Raw genomic sequence first — 18,684 nt, 5'->3', positions numbered from 1 at the left:
ATATGGTATCATTGGCTGCTATGTTGTTTAAGGTTTCTTACATGTATGTGTCAATCTGTGAATATGCCATTTATTAATCATTAATCAACATAACATCCTGGAAGTAGCAGTAGATGGGTCCATTCCATGAACAAGGCTGACGGAGTCAAAAATCTAGGTACAGTCAAACCTGCCCAAGGCGACCACCCGGCGGACCGAGCAAAAACGGTCGCGATGGACAGGTGGTCGCCATGAAGAGGATTCTACTCACATGTTTCCAGGTCGAGGTTTTCAAACACAGTACGTAAATGGATGGAAAATTATGTGAATTTAGACAGCATGACCCCCACCAGGTTCAATTCTGATTGACAGGAAGATCCTAAAAAAATTGGTTATCGATGTAATAATTGTATACCGCTAAGTTACATCGTGTACAAATTTTCGTCATAATTTTTACTACAAAACAATGGTTGCCTCGATGATCTCGCAGCGCCCTCCCGCATTCACATTTTACATTAAATAGTACACACACACACGCACATCATCGAAGTTTTAACGACTAAGACAGATCCCTAGAAAACGCCTGCTGGTCCCAGCCTTTTTTGGGGCGCCGACCGCTGGATGAAAAGGTCAAAAAGTTTTCGATCTGACAACTAAAGATGAAAACGGAACGGTGATTTCGTCGCGCCGCGCCGCCAAGCTCTGTGCGACCGCATCAAAAGGTAAGTCAGTGCAGCAGAACGCACAGCGTCCAATAAAGGTTTGTGAGATTCATGGGAACAAAAAGAAAATAAGAATTTTAATTTTCACCAATAACTAGAGTATTCGTAAATAGTCATACACAAAAGCATCGTGTTTTAGAAAAGTCAGCGCTACGCCAAATCTGGGCCGCCCCAAATCCAAGATGGCGTCGGGACCAAGGAACAACATTTCTCGCCCGATGTTTTGCCCACCGCGAAGTCATTTTTCGGCGAATTTTGCAAGACATAGACACATTTTTGTTGAAAATACAAGAAATAGATAATAATTTCTGTGAAATCTGCCTTTTGACGCCATGCACTACGTATTCTTTTTTAAAATTGAGTTTAAACGGAACTGAGTTTGCGTTAAACTATAAGATTACGATAGGCACAACAACATCACAAACATTTGTCTTTACAATGTTTATAGGGGGAACGTTTTATTAAAACACTTCATGGAGGAATCGATGCTATAACATTGCTATTCCATATATTTTTGTCCTTATTTTTATCCTTTACAGTCTTGAAAACATTTCCTTGAAATCCGACAGCAAAATGATCTGATGTCACCACACGCTTAAAAATTAGGCGGCCGCCATGGGCAGGGATTGTGCTCGTGCGGTCCCAATTCGTGGCGGTCGCGGTCACGTTGGACGGGTGGTCGCCTTGGGCAGGCAGCTTAATGCTTGTGCCTATGGGGAAAATTTTCGGGACCGAGAAAAAGCGGTCGCCATGGCCAGGTGGTCGCATTGAAAAGGTGGTCGCCTAGGCAGGTTTGACTGTATGTCCCTATTCTTCCTAAACTAAGTGTTGGTTGTGTGCGTTTCGTTTCCTTTCATAATAATGTTATCAACCAACACAGACAAAGTTTCCTGCTGCCAGGTTTGTTCAGCCCCACCTGTAGTGGAGACTTGGGGTTGATGTTACGGGCAATAGCGATCTCCTGTAGCCTCTCCACTAGTGCATTGATGTCTGGTCTTTCTGTGGGGTTGGTCTTCAACATCATGTCTGAAAAGTACATACAAAAAACTGTAAACTTAACATATAATTTACTTAACTTACATCTTTTTTCATTCCCTTATTTGCACATACATGTAAGCAATCAACATGATGACAAATTTGACTATCATATTAGTAATAAAAGAAAGAAATGTTTCTTTGTGGGCCTCTTCTCATTGAATCAACATTACAAACAGACGTTATAATATCATAGAAACAACTTCAAATTAAAGAAAGAAAATGATCACACAAAGTGCATCATAGAATTAAACTGAAAGGGCTTAAAAAACAATCAAGCAATCAACAATTTGCAAATTTTAAGATAAATTCAAGATTTCAGGCAAAAATATACTGACAACTTAATATGTACATAAGTTTTCTTCTCCATAATAAAAGTATCCTTAGCATGAGGATCAAAAACTTTAAGAGAAATCTTTTGCAACAAAAACCAAAACAGAGGAGTTGGATTAGTTCAAACGTGGCACTTTGTATGTCTAATTGTAACAGAACATGGCGGTTTTTGACTTTTGAACAACAACTAAATGTTGAGAGTTGCCTTTTTAATTTTTTTTCATATGGCAGGTATCATCTGAAAAATACGTGTAGAGGAAAATCTAACAATGAACTCACCTATCAATTCATGGAAGACGGTGTATCTGACATCCGTCTCGGGGATGGAGTATTTGGCATTCAGAATGCGCAACTTAGCAGAGTCTTCGAACGGGTGTTGACCAAAGCATAGTAAATATAGGACACAGCCGAGTGCCTAGAACAGAGGAAGAACATGTTTGTAGAACAGAGCTGTGATTGCCTGTACAACAAGAGGTCAGAGACCTCATATCTCCATGAAGTATATATCATGCAAATTAGGCCCTCATTTGTATAATTTATATTCAACCATGTTCACCTTCACATAACTTCCAAATGGCACAAGTATGAAATTCCAGTTATCTACCAATATGTAATTACAGTATTTTCTCATTAATTATACAAATTAGGTCTTCATTTGCATAACTTTTATCAATGTCCCTCTATTTCTCAGTTACATATGTTGCATTTTTCAATAGTCTTACCATTGAATGGACTCCGAGTGGGTTTATAAACTTTCCCCATCAATTATGCAAATTAGATTCTGATTTGCATTGTTACCATTTCAGTACATCAAGCATCACTTAAGCTATCCACCTATCAAAAACAAGTTTGGTTTGGTTGTTTATCCCTTTGTGGTTCGACCACTAGCTGCCAGGCCCCTGGGAACAGGCCTTCCAGCAGGGGAATATTTGCCCTAGTATGGTAACTAACAGGTATTAGCTGCCACAACATGCATGAGCCCTATAATGGAAAACACTGTAAATATAAATTTGCACCTTAATATGCACATCTCTGTCTGAGCTACCTGCATACTGAATATCATGGAAATTCAAAAGACATATTTCTGTACATACTCACTTTCAGCAAAGAGATCCTTTAAAATCTACTCTTAAGCAAAAAAAATTCTCACCAGTACCACGATGGCTAATGATGCTTTTTCATCAATTCTATTAAGCAATATTTGGAAGGCCCGGGATAGCTAGCTTTCTGGGCATTTGACAAGCTTCTAGGGCTGGTCAGTCGGGCAAGCTGCTAGGAGCATTATATACCCAGATCTACATCTACCCATGGGAACATATCACCCACAGAAAAACCGCACCAGCCCTGATCAGCACTTTCATTTGCCCTGAGTAATCAGGCCAATGGACTTGTCCAATGCTGGGATCCCAGCAATAAGGAAATTATGAATCAATCATCTATTCCAAAGTCAAAATTGTCAAAGTATATGTAGTATAATATGTACATGAGTGTCAATGACATACATGTAGTGGAGAGTACAGAAGAGGTGTATAAGACTAACCCAGATGTCCACTCTGTCATTGATGGGGTAGTTTTGATACAGGTCCAACATCTCCGGCGTGCGGTACATGGGGGTGGTGTTCCTGGTCAGCTGGAACAGATTATATACTTCTCAGCACATTCATTAAAACTGCTGGTAAAGTGAAAAGATGCTTATAACCACTGCCTGCCTTACAATAACGCACTATGTACAAAGTACCATGAACATACCGGCAAATGCCTATACAAAAAAATTGCACTTTTTCCCCATACACGTGTGTGCATCCATGTATGTACAAATGTGTAATTACAAAATTAATACACTCTGCAGCTGGTTAGCTACATCATGTAGAGCCTGTCATTATCAAATCATCTCAGCAATTTATAGGTCTTGTTTAAGATACAGAAAATTGATACATATATCAAAGGAAAAGTAATGACTGCTAAATAGCTAATTGCAAGAAGATACAAGTCAATCATAAACAAAATACATGCACAAAGTGGAGCATGGAAGAATCCCAATTGCCAAAAAAAATGACAACATAGAGAAGTGTATTTGTTCTGATGAATCTGTTATGTCGGCTGTTTTTCATAAGGCCATGCTAGTTATTGCACAATGGAACCTGTTATACATGTACATTGTATTCATGTCATACTTGGGCCATGATGACGTTTGAAACGGGTGTTCCTGACCACATGCTATTTTGGGTTATCACACAGGCTTCCATATATCTAGAATCATTCGGACACACTTTATGTGCGCCGCAGTCAAAAATTTGGATAGCTAGTTTGGAAGTTGGAATTGATGTTGTTACAATTCTTTATTTGCAGACACCAAATTTTCTCAACTCCAGGCTCATTCCACATTGAAATGTATGTTTTCTCAGGGGAGTATGACATAAACAACATACAACGCCGCGTATTCCTTTGGCATGGCTTATTCAATATTTACAGTCGCAGGTAACCATTGGTTACCGGAATTGCGCTGGAGGTTACAGTTATATATAGAGAGAGGGGTTACAGTCAGTTGTTCTAAAATCACAATTTCCATTTGGATGATTCATTTTATCTACTTGTCTACAAATTGAATCGTTATCTTCAAAAGCGTCTTTACATATGTCATTCAATACAGACGGAAGTCACGTTAAAGATATCGATACACTACATAAAGATTAAAGCATTCCTACATTTCATTAAAAAACACATTAACACATTAATCCCAAGTCATAAAGCGCATAGAACTTAAAAAAGAGGTCTGAGGCCTACAGTTGTTGACATGACTTATGTGTCCAGTTCATCTATAAGGTTGGTCATATATGGGATGGGGCTTCTTTTGTACCTGTCCGTTCAGGTTTTGTTGTGATGATCATGTTGTTCTACAGGCCTGGGGTGCCAAAGAATACATACGAATTTTACGGAATACATACAAATTTTACAGAATACATACAAATTTTACGGAATACATACGATCCATTACTAGAAACATACGATCCGTACAGAATACATACGATCCATTACGCAGAAACATACAATCCATACGGAATACATACGATCCATTACGCGGAATACATACGATCCTTACTAATTTGCTGGCCATCGCGCTAGCACGGAATCTAGCTTTGTCTTGTCCTCCTAGTTGGTCTAAGCCTACATCAGTCTTGATTTAGTGCAGTTTGAGATTCTTAGAGTTTAGCCGGATGGGATACGCCATTATTAAGCTCTTAAAAGCCAAGATATCGTACGAAGAACTGGTTAGCCCGAGTCCGCCATGTTGAATTTGCCACCGGTGTCACGTGATCCAGGCACATTTCTAAATTAGTAAGGATCGTATGTATTCCGCGTAATGGATCGTATGTATTCCGTACGGATCGTATGTTTCTGCGTAATAGATCGTATGTATTCCGTACGGATCGTATGTTCCTAGTAATGGATCGTATGTATTCCGTAAAATTTGTATGTATTCCGTAAAATTCGTATGTCTTTCGTAAAATTCATATGTATTCCGCAAAATTTGTATGTATTCTTTGGCACCCCTGTTCTAGCACAGATCTCACCGCGGTACGGAGGTAGCCAGTCTCTAAAAGTCTCTGAATGTAGCAGGCATTTCCACAGGGTGCAAAATACTTTTTTGAGCCAGGTTGCACAGTGTGCCCCAATTTCAGGTTACCCCACCTACAATTCACTGATTTCTTGAAATTACATTTAATTTTGTATGTACATAGCTTTTTACAGATATTATTGCTAGTGCTTAAATGTGGCTTTGTCTCAAAATAAAATCCAATGATAGACAATGCAAATAAAACGCCACAAGCCACAACAAACAAACTTATACAATTCATGTGAAACATGGCTATCTTTTTACTTCAAATGTATCCCTTTTCAACACCCATGGACTTTTTGCTTTTTCTGCTCTAGCAAGAGTTACCGACACACTGCAATAGGACTTGTACCTGATTGTACACTATTCTCATCCCTCACATAAAAGTACCCACCGGGCATAATTTCAAATACTAACAAAAGTACCCCCCCCCCCCGGAATAAGATTACCTAAAGTATATTTTTAATCGAAAATTGACAGGTGAATTATATCAAGCCCTTTTCTGTATGGTCTCGACCCTCGCCTGTTGTTTCCTTGGAAGACCCGGGTGCCAAGCAGGGACGGCGTACTCACAAGCCGGTCTGACCATGGTCTTATAATAAGTGAGCAGATCTTCTCGAGAAAGGTTGAGGTGGCGTAGCTGACGGGGCAGGAATAGTTTTCTATTACCTGACTTGACGACATGGTCAACTTGACGTGTTTCCCTGCTTGCACAAATAAGCAACCTAACGACTTTAACTTCTTTCAGTGGTTCGCCGGTGATGTGTAAAGAGGTGGTGTAGGGGCGACTTTAGTGAAGTACACATGTATTGTACTTTTTTGGATTCAGTTTCATTTCTCGTGTTTTTCCATATGTTTATTTATTTATTTATTTATTTATTTCGATTTACCACATTTTGTGGAAGGATTGACATAACAGGTGAACTATCACCATTTCAAGATGTCATCCCAGACCGGACTGTAAGATTTGGACCATCGCACACCGGGGCATGCCCCTACTCTTTTTCAAAAGGTGTGGTGGGTTCTTTAACGTGCGCGGGGTGTGGCTCTCCCCAAACACGGGACCTCCATTTAACGTCCTATCCGAGGGACTTCCCTAACTCTAGATGAGCTAGGTACTCATTTACACCTGAGTGAAGTGAGGAAAGTCGTGTTAAGTGCCTTTCCCAAGGGCACAACGTCGGGGCGCAAGTTCGGACATGTCTCTGGGCACAACCCGGGATTAGATCCCGGGTCCCATTGTTTGACAGCCGCGCGCTCTACACTTGCGCCACACGACGCCATATGTTGAAATTGTCAAGGTCAGTTTGGGGACCCTCAGTCTCAGCCATCCCATGGGTTGGATTCTACCAGTCGGGCTGGCACCTCGGGTGATACGGTATACAAAGACGGTATATGTATTCTATATATATTTGTTGTATTCATTTATGGAAAGATTTTCTCATATTCTCACCTCTTCCTCAGTCATGGCTCTCTGATGTGCGCTCCATGTGTGATCAGGATAGTAGCTGGTGGTAGTGGCACTCCCAAAGTCACACAGCTTAATCAACCCACGGCTACTGATCAACAAGTTCTCCACCTGAAATGTATGTACACACCACTTCTTAAGATTTTGATTGTTTGTTTGTTTGTATTGCATACCCGGTAAAATGCTTAACACACCAGGTTTGGACTAAAGAGTACAAATAAATCCAGACAGGTTTATTTGATCCACTCACATCTTTCTCCTCTCAAAACTTAATCTCCAATCATATCTATCGGTTGCAAGGCAGTTATTAATAATCAAAGGTGCCAAGCAGTATCCACCGGTGACCTTTTGGATTCCGTTTGGCCCTTTTGACACTGCCTCACCATCAATTGGAGATTACCAGCGACCCTTCCCCAGGATCTACACTCCATTTATCAAACAAAACCTTCCCTCCAGCAACCACAGTCACAGGCAAAAATGCCTGTCAACAAAGAACGCTTACATCAAAAGCAATGAGAGTAAAGTGAGGTTGGCCACAAGGGACCAAGTATAGATGTAGAAAATGCCAGGTGATGATATTCCTGGGCCTGACCTTGAGATCGCGGTGTATGATGGGGGGTTTCTGACGGTGCATGTGTTGTACTGCACGGCAGGTTTGATAGAACACCTGCAGCACCTGGTCACACGGCAGGGAACCCTGGTGTCTGTTCAGCATATCCACCAGCTGGCCTCCTGAGCATAAATAGAACACTTCAGTCAAATCAACTTGGCACAAAAACTTTGGAAACCTGATTTTGGTTGATCATACCTCCAAGAATACGTAATCAAATGCATTTACTGTATACATGTAGCTTATTTAGTGCCCTTTACAATGATAGAACACGTTCCCCACTGTTTGATGTCACTCCTTCCAAACTGCCCATGCCTTTCCATGCTCTCCTGACTCTTCTAATAATTATAACCTGGTCCAAGGAAGGATCATGCAGAAAACCTGCCAAAGTATTCATACAAATTTTACGTTCATACCAGACTATATTTGAATTTTACGGAATTCATACAATTAACTACTGAGAAACATAATGAATTTTATGGAATTCATACAAGCTTTAATGAATACATCCATGTACGATGCTTACTACAACACACAATGTACCTAATACCTAGTAGTAAAACTTGTATGAATGCCATTAAATTCATGTCTTAAGTAACTAACACTTGTATGAATTCTCTACAATCTGTATGAATATACTTAGGCACTTCTGGTCTCTGAGGCACCACACTAGTGATATTTACCGCTGGAGCAGGTAACATACAAAACATGCTACTGATAATGGCTGCCCCATTTCTGAAAGTCTGGCACCCAAATCATCTAGATGTAGTCTAACCTGTGCAGAGTTCTGTCAGGAGGAGGAATTCTGCCTGTCCGTGGTCAGACTCCTCCTTACTGATGCTGGCTGCTGATAGGAACTGGATAATGTTGGGATGGCCAGACAGCTTTTTCTATACAAAATGTCAAGGAACACTTTTTCTCACTAATTACGCAAACTAGATTATGCTTCAATCACATATCTACCTCCCAAATATTGTGACCAGGGCACATTCAGAACACGAGATGGAAAGTGAAAGTGATCTCACACCAGTTCAACTCACTGAAGAGCTAATCTTCCACTGGTCGTGACAGAGAAGTTAAGAGAGATGCTATGTACAGTATTTACAGGTTCGATCACACAAACTTCAAACCAGCAGAAACATTCCATTTTCTCCCTACTGTAGTGTAGACTTATGTCCCCGTGAACATTTCCCCTCCCACAGTATTGACGTACATGTACTTCTGAAGTTGATGAGTAGCACCAACAGTGAGGCAGTCATTAGGATTCTTTAGACTGCATCAGGCTTTTCTGTCACCATTTCCTCTTGTCCAGAGAGAAAAGTCATTTGTTGTCTTCTTGTCTCCAGTGATAGAAAACAAATTGTGCTATATGCATGTAGACAGACTTCAACAGATATAAAGGATACAATAAAGCATATCTCTTGTATGATGCTCTTGCTTGCATCTTCATCAGATGCTAGAAGTCTCTGAAAGCAATCCAAAAAGCATGGCAACAGGTTAACCTACATGTATTTGTAATAATAAGTCCACATTTAAATAGTTACTTACATGTACATGTATATCATTGTACATGACAACTACATCTCTACCATTGAAACAATGATGATGGTAGATACTACAAAACTACCTCAAAATGAAAATGACACAATTAACATAATGAAAAATGTGCATCTTGTAAACAAAAGGCCTCAGCTAAGTCTGCTTCTTTCTACAGGGCAGCTGTTTCTTTGCCGACAACGTAAGTCAGAAATTTTGAGGTGGATTTTCATAATTTGTAGTTTGTATCTACCCCATAGCCAAAGGAGAGATGAACTTAACAGGGACTGTAAATGTTGAAATGTTTGATTTCACGGTTTTTACTGTGACCTCTTCGATGTTCACCATGAACTTAGAAATACAGCTAAAATACTTTCTGTCACTCTACCCCTTTGCCTCAATTCAACCATGAACTTCAAACCACTGCAAACAATCAAATCCCCACAAATTTAAATGCAGTTACAGTATTCTGTGAAAGGTTGATTAACTTTGAGCAACAGACTGACTGGGGGTAATTAGACCCACAGGCTTCCACTGGACCATTCAGAAAATACATGTAGACAGCGGAGAAAAATTGAAGAAGATAAATTGACTATTAACCCAACCTTCAATGCATATTCTTTTTTCTTTGCAAGATCCTCAGCAACATACACCACAGCAAATCCCCCTAAGGTATAGAATGACATAAACATGTTTAGTTCATAATTTGATTTTAATGTTGATAAATCAAACACCTACCTGCCTAACTACTAATACATGATGCAAAATAGCTGAATAGACCAATCCTGACAACACAATGATCGGTTCAACCAATGACAGCATAGCAATTAGTTCTTTAACCAATAAGAGAGTAGTAGTTGCATGTCCATCACATTTTTCCATTTCTATGTTTTTATTTCGCATTTCTACGTTTTGACAGAGGTGGGCAGACTACTAGTATATAGGATTGGTTTATTCCTTGTGTAACAAAAACTAACATACCGTGTATTAATATCATTTCTGTTTCTGTTGTAAAAAGGGACGGTGCTGGTGAGGTGAGAATAATGACAAATATAGGAAAAGTTTATCATCAACTGACATAATCAAATTTATGATTGAATTTCATGGTACAAACATGAAGTCCGTTCTGTGCTGTCGAGGGGTTGGGGTTCTCTGAACGTTGCAAAATTTACAAGTCAAAAAATGTTCATATAGAAATAACATGCAAACTCCCAACTCCTATGTGTGAAAAAGACAACGGTACAGAACCTTGTTCTCTCAACATATGCACACACAAACATGCACAACACCCACCCATACACACATGCACACACACAACACCGCGCACCACACACACATACACAACATGCACACACACACACATGCACACACACAACACACCACACACATATATACAACACCCACACACACACACATGCACACACAACACCATGCACCACACACATACACAACACGTACACACACACACATGCACACACACAACACTGTGCACCACACACACATACACAACACGCACGCACACCACACGCACACACAGTGACACACTGACACACATGTACACGCACGCACACAAATGCACACAGAGCTCAACTAGGTAAGCTGATCATACTATACAAAATGTAAGTTAGTAAGTTATACAGAACAATGATACAGGCAGACAGTAAAACGCTGCCAGTAAAACTGAATATGAACTTGCTTAGTGATGAATATAATGTGATTCTGAAAGATAGAAATTGTTGTTTAAAAGGACAGCTTGTGCTAAATAAGGCAAGCTCATTAATATTCATATCCGATATGGTCTCTTTTGAACACACCACAACGTTCCACCAAGCAGTTTGACAGTCCTTTCTGCATCCGACCTTGTTTATCAGGCACCAAATTTGAGATCTGTCGGATCTGTGGGTAGAGGGCGATTGCGGCATCACCGAATACTGAAAACACTTAGAAACCATCATCGCTAAAAATCAAGAAAGCCAGCATTTCACCATATTGGAAATCTGAAAAAGCTGAGGCGCTGATTGGCTTGTGCCACATAAGGCAAACTCATTAACACTACTAATCAAGGCGCCCCAGAACTGAAAAAGCAGAGGTGAATCCAAGGAGAGATAAAATAGCGTGGTTTGGCTCTGGCCTCTGCGTAGGAGAATAAGTTCAGTACACTTCAAATGCAATTGCCGCCCTGGACATAGGCACAATAATCAGTTCTTGAAAGGAAAGGCACACAAACAACAGTCATTAGAACATATAACTTATGACAAGGTCTGAAGAGTCAACTTTTAACGTTGTGTGGCATAACGGCAGAGTGTTCGGCTTAGAACCAAGAGGTTCCGGTCCAAATTCTCCCATGTCACCCATCTTAACGCAACCTTCCTCACATCACTCGGGTGAAAATGAGTATCTAGCTTTGGGTAGGGACGTCCCTGGGATAGGACATTAATGATTAAATGGAGGTCCTGTGTTTGAGGAGACCCCACCTTTAACATGTGGAACGTGGCACACTTATCGAAAAGACTAGGGGTCCTTCCCGGTGCCGACGGTGTGAGTGGATCAAACCTTACAGTCTTGTGTGCATTTTACGTACCATGCTTGGAGTCCTCAACTTAATGAGGTTAAGCACGTAATAATAAAGAAGAAGAACTTCAAGAAGTAGTAGTAGTTAACAAGTAGTTCATATTAATATAAACACTGACAGGGGCGCACCGGGAGCCACCATCTCCAATTCCAAACTATCAACGCCAGAACAGACACATACAAATAATCATTTTCCCCCACCACCCCCCACCATTCCCCAGTGGAATGCCCTGCCTGGTACGGTTGAGTCTTACCATGCCAGGCTGGAGGCCTGCCCGCCTTAGCCCGGGACCTCAACCGATGGGGCCATATGGGGGTAACAATGACGATGAAGATGCAGGTACAGGTATGTCTGTAACGTTATCTACCTGACATGACATTTGACCCAGTCGAGAGGGTTTGTTTGTTCTATGGTCGACTGGTATTCAGCTGATATGAAAAAGTACCGGTATATATTTCAGAAGATCTATGCAAAGGTATAAAACTGAACAGCTTTCGCAGACAAGAAAATCAAGACATTTCGAAAACTAACGTTATCAAACAACCACAGAATAGCAGAAGCTTTCACAGTTCCCGAGTGTACGTCCGATCAAGCAACGCCCCCCTCCCCCTCATGTTACCTCACCTTCGGCGATGACACTTTTCACACGTAATTTTATCTCTCCCAATTCCACGAGCTGGCCAACAAAGTCATTGTCGTTCCCGCTGCCGGAGGGACTCAGATAACCCAAGGCAGACTTGAAAAAGTCTGACATGACCCCGGTACTGTTCGGTTTCTCCCCAAGCCGAGCGGATGTAGCTACATGTAGTCGTCAGCGACGGGACTCCAACCTGGGCACGTGACTTCCCGCCTACTCTCGCACGTTCTCGCGAGATATTGCAAGTCCTTAAATAAAGCCGCCTAAACTTAATATAACGACCTTGACCTTCAATCATTGAGTATCGAAACGTCAGTTCAGGTCTGACGTTTGACGAGCGCCAAACTGTTTTGATTCAGGTCGCGTCCCAGAATACGAGGAAGAAGGGGGGTGTAGCATGTGACACCACCCACTTTGTACTATATGGCCATAATAACGTTATATGACAACGAAATTGGTTTTTCCAATAGAGCAATGGGGGAATGGAAGCTGCGTAAGGGGTCCCCAGCCTTAGTTTAAGCAAGCTTTAAGTGCTTAGTCAGACAATCAAGATGCTTGAGAAGATGGTACAGTCTACAAATGTAGAGTACTAAACGTTACATATTAAAGTGAAGTAATTATGTTCTGATTATCTTCGCCGAGTACTTGTACTCGGAGAAGATTATGTTTTCGGTTGAGAAATCTGTTGGGTGGGTCTGTATGTATGTCAAGAGCATAACTCAAGAAAGCTTCGATGAATCTTTATGATTTTTGGTAGGTGTGTAGTGATTGTGCAAAGGAAGGTCAAGTTCGAAAATGGTTCACCTTACGTTTTTCAACAGTACTGCAGCGTACTTTGCATTTTTTGTGTTTGTATGTAGGCAAAAAAAGTGACGGAAACGTTGATGGATCTTCATGATTTTTTGTAGTTGTGTAGATGTTGTAGAAACGGAGGTCAAGTTCGAAAATGATCTATCTGGCGCTTTCCTACAGAACTGCAGCATGCTTTGTGTGTACGTGAGTTTGTATGTCGCCAACATAACTTGAGGAGCTGTTGACGGCTGTGCATGATATCAAGTGGATAGGTAGGAGTGTCAAAGAGGAAGCTTCGAAGGTCAAGCTCGATTATGGGCCTCCTAGCGGATATCTAAGGTACTGCAGCGGAACTTCAAAGTTTGAGGCCAAATTTTCTGGAGGCGTCAGGTTCATCATTTTTAGGTAGTATATTGCTTCTGGAACAGCAAGTGAGTGGTGTAAATTAAGGCCCCCTAGCTGCTTGTTTGGAACTGCAGTTGGCATTTTTTTGTTACCTTTGGAGACGAATAAATCCAGCAGGGATTTATGGATTATCATAATTTATGGCATGTGAATAGTTTGGGTGATGCTTTGCATTATTGAATGCTTATCATGCAAATAAGGAAATAATTTGCATAATAAATGAGGAAAGTTTATCAATTCTCCAAAAGCTTGTAGTCTAATTTCATGCAAGTGCTATAGTCATGATTTTTATGTGGTTTATAGCTCTTGGGGCAGGGAGTAAGTGATGTAAGTTAAGACCCCCTAGTGGCTTGCTTAGAACTGCAGTGGGCTTCTTTTATGTTACCTTTGGAGGCAAATATCTCGGGTAGGATTTGATGAATTTGCATTGTTTTTGACAGGTAGCTTATTGAGGTAATGATAAACAAGTCTAGATGTATGAAATTGTAATCAGGGTCTAATTAAGTGGTGAAATAGGCTTGTTTATAATTGAGTTAAAGTACCTTTTGTCGACCTACATCTAAGGACAACACCTGTTTGTCACTTGGGCTCAAGATTGATGCTCTGCATTCCTTATATGGGTCAGGCAGCACCACATCACCCGCTTGGGGGAGCTAACATCAACAAACACAGGACGTCAATCCTACACAGCTCCATACAAGTAGATACCACAGGGGAGACTAAAGGGATTGCGCCTGCGCCCAGACCGCACGATGAGAGACTCCAAGTAAAAAACATGGTTTAAACCATTAAAAATTCTTTTTGGTGGGATTTTTTGTGAAATCTGAGCAATATAGGATAGGCTGTGGTAGGATAGACTCTGTATTTGCTGAATTAGTTGAAATAAATGGTCTTTCTCTACCTTGTGGGGTTTGGCACCCCCCTGATATAGTGGGATGGTCTTCAACTGGGTGTTTGAAGCCTGTAGGGCCTATCCAAGGGCTCTGATTAGGGGGGGTTATCTGGAGAATAGCCGTATAGAATTTGTCAGGGATGAATCTGATGACAGTTGACATAACTGGTTAGTATTTGAGGGTAAGTTATTGTAGTCTGATGTTTTGATTCCTGAGATAATGACACCTTCTTTTTCTTAACTTCCCCATAGGGCTACATGCATTACTGCCATTTATTGTATCCCTTTAGTCTCCCCCACAGTCACTAAACTATCGACCACAGTCAACAGCATTAACATCTACAGACCACACTCCTTGCCTGAAGCAGCCTTGATTGATAGACTACAAAAACTTCATACATCAACTTCCAAGTGCCATCTTGACAATTATCCTTGGTGATTTCAATTTCGACCTCTTCCTCCCCAAATCCTTATAATTCGTAACGGGACAGTTCAAGCTCCACTGACAATAGTACCCTTCTAGATCACGTTTTATGTCCGTGGACATGTACAAGACAGAATCAGAGTTACTGTATTCATCATCATCTTCTGTGTTGCCTTAATATAACAACAAACTGTCAATTGATAGACTCAACTTAATATATGAGGTAACATTATAAACATAATTGATTTAAGAACTCTATAAAAACACTGCTCTCTGCACTCTTTATAGAAACCATTGCTTATTCGGCGAAGATATGTGTTCGTGGAACTCTAGTTACGGTTAAAACGATAACGTTAATGTCGATTATATCAGGTAACGTTACTGTAGTATCAGAGCGAGATCGTCTGCCAAAAATAGACAACTTAGAGGTTTTGAAGTAAGGACTGCAGGATCGCATTTCGTGGGGATCAAAGTCTCAGATCATCACGGTCATTGATGAACAAATTGAAACAAAGGACTAAGATTACATCATGTCTTACTCCGCATACGGAAGAAAGGAGTTTGAAATTCCTCCAATATCATTGTAAGATTAGTTAACATTAGATATATATAGAACTGTAGTTATGTATGTACAAGCCATACTTTGTACCTTGTACAATTGTTGCACAATTAAGTTATCATATTAATTCTAAACCACTGTACAAATGTTTTAACGCCATAAATGTTTTAGGAGCCATAAATTCGACACCTTTACAACTATTAAAGCCTACGCACCATTGTATGATAGATAAACAAGCGGACTTTTGAGTATTTCGGTAATCATTGACTGTATCGCATTTAGCTCGGCCGACTTGTCGGCGACTCCAAATGGGGATTTTCGGCCGAAGTACGACCGACGTCCACTCGTGTACATTGTTTTTGTCGACATTAGAATTATCAGCGAAATTACCAAAATACTTTTTTCACCAAAATACATTTTTCATGTTACACCACCATTAGCTGACCCATGACTCTAAAACACTTTAAAAACGTGTTCTATGCTTAGAACAAGCTTTTGTGACTAATAAAACTTTATGTTGGCGTACTTAAAATGCTATAAATTTGGCTTGAAAACAGTAATTGAAGGCATAAGTCATGCGCTTTGAGCAAAATTGCGAACCCTGATGCATTTTTCACTACGCTACTGTTGGCTAGAGTTCAACGACGTCGTACCATCGCTAAATGATGTTAAGAGCAGCTGTCTGTAAAAACCAAGCATAAGGTGGCCAAGTTCAAAAAATGAAATTTTCTTAGATTTTGTGTGGTGGTAGGGTCTTGGCCCAAACCTACAAAAATGGGAAAGTTTTTGGTCGGAGGTTACCAGTTGCCATGGTAACGGCCATTTTTCAAAATGGCGGATATTCGCCTTGTGAAGGCCTCTCTCTCGCTCAAAATGGACCATCTTTGGCCTACTGTAACTCGCACAAATCAATAGAAATGTTGCTGCCTCTAACATATTATATTATCCATATCTTAACAAGAAAAACCATGTTAAGTGTTGCTCGAAATGTTTTTGCAGTGAGATGCAACAGACGTTTAAAGATGACCTGTTTTTGTGAAATTTCAAAATTGACAAAACGCCATTTTTTTGACGTTTTTAGCAAGCAATACCTCCTTAAAGGGCACTTCAAATTTGTTGATTTTTAGCACAGCTCTAGTTTAGATCTTTATGAATATCATATTAAAAAAGAAGTCTGGGCTCTCAATGGGGCGAGCCACAGTGACCCGGAGACTAAGCCATTGTTTCCATTGTAGCAGAATTTCAACTACAGAATTGAAGGTGAAATAAACATGTGCAACTTGGTGATTGAGATAAGAATGACTTTTCTTGAACTTTTTTATGGTGCAAGAAACCTGCCTGGCACTTAGAAAAGTATTTTGTAACCGTTGACTGTTGGTTGCCATGGCAACGGTCATCTTTGTTGTTAATGATGGATTTTCACATGGTTGTATTAGGAAAACATCCCTATAGCTACCTGCTGATTGCACTAGAGATATGGACATAACTTTTATCTTTCCATATAGCATGGTTTCCAACGTTTCATAGACCAAAAGTTCAAGATCAGGCATTAAGATTAAGAGGGTGTACTAGGGGATTATCAGAACCAATGAAATCAGAATTTTCATCTTGCTAAATTGTAGTCATTTTCAAGGGGCTTTTTCTTCCATCATGGGCAATGTTGATGAATGCATGGCACATAGAAAAGTATTATGTAAACAGTTGACTGCTGGTTGCCATGGCAACGGCCATCTTTGTTCTTAATGGTGGATGTTCACATTGTTGTAGGAGGAAAACATCCATAGCTTTGTTACATATGTAAAGAAAATGAAATCTGACGTTTTTTCATGTAACAAAGAATCCTACCTATTACTTAGGAAAATAGGTTTCTTCATTGTAACAGTCTTTCAAAGGTTCAAAATTGGTTCAAATTTTGTTCTTACTCAGGATTGGCAAGTTGGAAATTGAGATGATAATATGATTTTTTTAATCCTTTATGCTGCAAGGAACCTACCTGGCACTTCTATTTTTTGTAACAGTTGATTACTGGTTGCCATGGCAACGGCCATTCTTTTATTTTCTATCTTTACTGGTTTTCCAAAATGAATTACCAATACAACTACTAACAGAATATGGACATACATGGGTCATAACAAAAGCCAAATAAAAACTGGGACAATGTGTATATATGCAGCACACAATACATACACTTACAGGTAACCATACCCTTATAAATATTAATTCTAATTTGCCTCCAAACAATATTTTTTAAGTATATGATTACATATCATTATTTCCTTACATCTATATTATCATATAAATGTGAAACGGCCATACTTAATGACGGATATTCACAAGGTAAATGTCATAGTTATGCGCACAATAAAGTATTTGACCTTCTGCAACACCCACTGACAAAAAAGGGGAGTAGTAGGATGCTATGCATCTGATATGATACATCCAGATGCGGAGACAGTTGCTTTTAAGATTGTTTATACAATTTGAAAATTATAATGGGTAGACCATCATAAAATTGAAGACGAAGTAGTACTTTTAACCAATAGCTCACTAAAACAAAGTTAATGAACTGAGCTTAAGAGGGGCCTTGTATTTTTGTCAGGGACTATACTTTGATTTGACTATTTATGCTAATAAAGTTAAGATTTCTTAGGATATAGAATTATTCTATATATACTGCATACTTTTTTATGCATTCTGTCACAATGAATTCGAGGGACACGGCCTGGCGAAACAAAAAAAAACTGTATATCAGATATCCGAGTACCTCAGTGATTAGTGCCTTCAGAATTTTTTACATGTATCGTATCAACAATATACAATTTTTTTTTACTATTTTAGAAACTAAAAGCCACTGATTTAAGAAAAGAAGAAAAGCCTAAAATTCTATTTCAGCTATAGGTTGACCTACAGTTACAAGTTGTAGGTCAAAATTAGCACAGATACAGAAAGTATTCATCTACGGAGAATTCGGGAAAACTATCCAAAGATTAAACTAAAATGTGTCTACAATATTCTCCAGTGGATGTACGTAGGAGGTCAATCTTAACATAGGAAGAGGTAAACAGAAGTGTTCCGCAATGCACCTTCTGCACCCTCTGGTATGT

At 39.9% G+C, this 18,684-nt stretch overlaps 1 protein-coding gene across 2 annotated transcripts in view; it reads right to left on the bottom strand.

Moving 5' to 3' along the window:
* LOC136444697 (cyclin-G-associated kinase-like) overlaps positions 1 to 12,714 on the bottom strand; it is a 50,697-nt gene extending 37,983 nt beyond the window's left edge. For both annotated transcript variants that reach the window (XM_066442388.1, XM_066442389.1), the window contains exons 1-9: positions 12,496 to 12,714; positions 9,905 to 9,966; positions 9,170 to 9,229; positions 8,539 to 8,653; positions 7,746 to 7,885; positions 7,139 to 7,264; positions 3,610 to 3,699; positions 2,349 to 2,484; positions 1,618 to 1,727 (exon numbers count right to left, since the gene is read on the bottom strand). In XM_066442388.1, coding sequence (XP_066298485.1) covers positions 1,618 to 1,727; positions 2,349 to 2,484; positions 3,610 to 3,699; positions 7,139 to 7,264; positions 7,746 to 7,885; positions 8,539 to 8,653; positions 9,170 to 9,229; positions 9,905 to 9,966; positions 12,496 to 12,625 — 969 coding nt within the window. In that variant the 5' untranslated portion in view covers positions 12,626 to 12,714. The remainder of the gene's footprint in view (positions 1 to 1,617; positions 1,728 to 2,348; positions 2,485 to 3,609; positions 3,700 to 7,138; positions 7,265 to 7,745; positions 7,886 to 8,538; positions 8,654 to 9,169; positions 9,230 to 9,904; positions 9,967 to 12,495) is intronic.
* Positions 12,715 to 18,684: the final 5,970 nt, after the last annotated feature.

Source organism: Branchiostoma lanceolatum, chromosome 11 (genome assembly GCF_035083965.1).
Source record: "Branchiostoma lanceolatum isolate klBraLanc5 chromosome 11, klBraLanc5.hap2, whole genome shotgun sequence".
NCBI lineage: Eukaryota > Metazoa > Chordata > Leptocardii > Amphioxiformes > Branchiostomatidae > Branchiostoma > Branchiostoma lanceolatum.
Note: the sequence above shows the minus strand (reverse complement) of the source record. Positions and strands in the feature narration are given on the sequence as shown.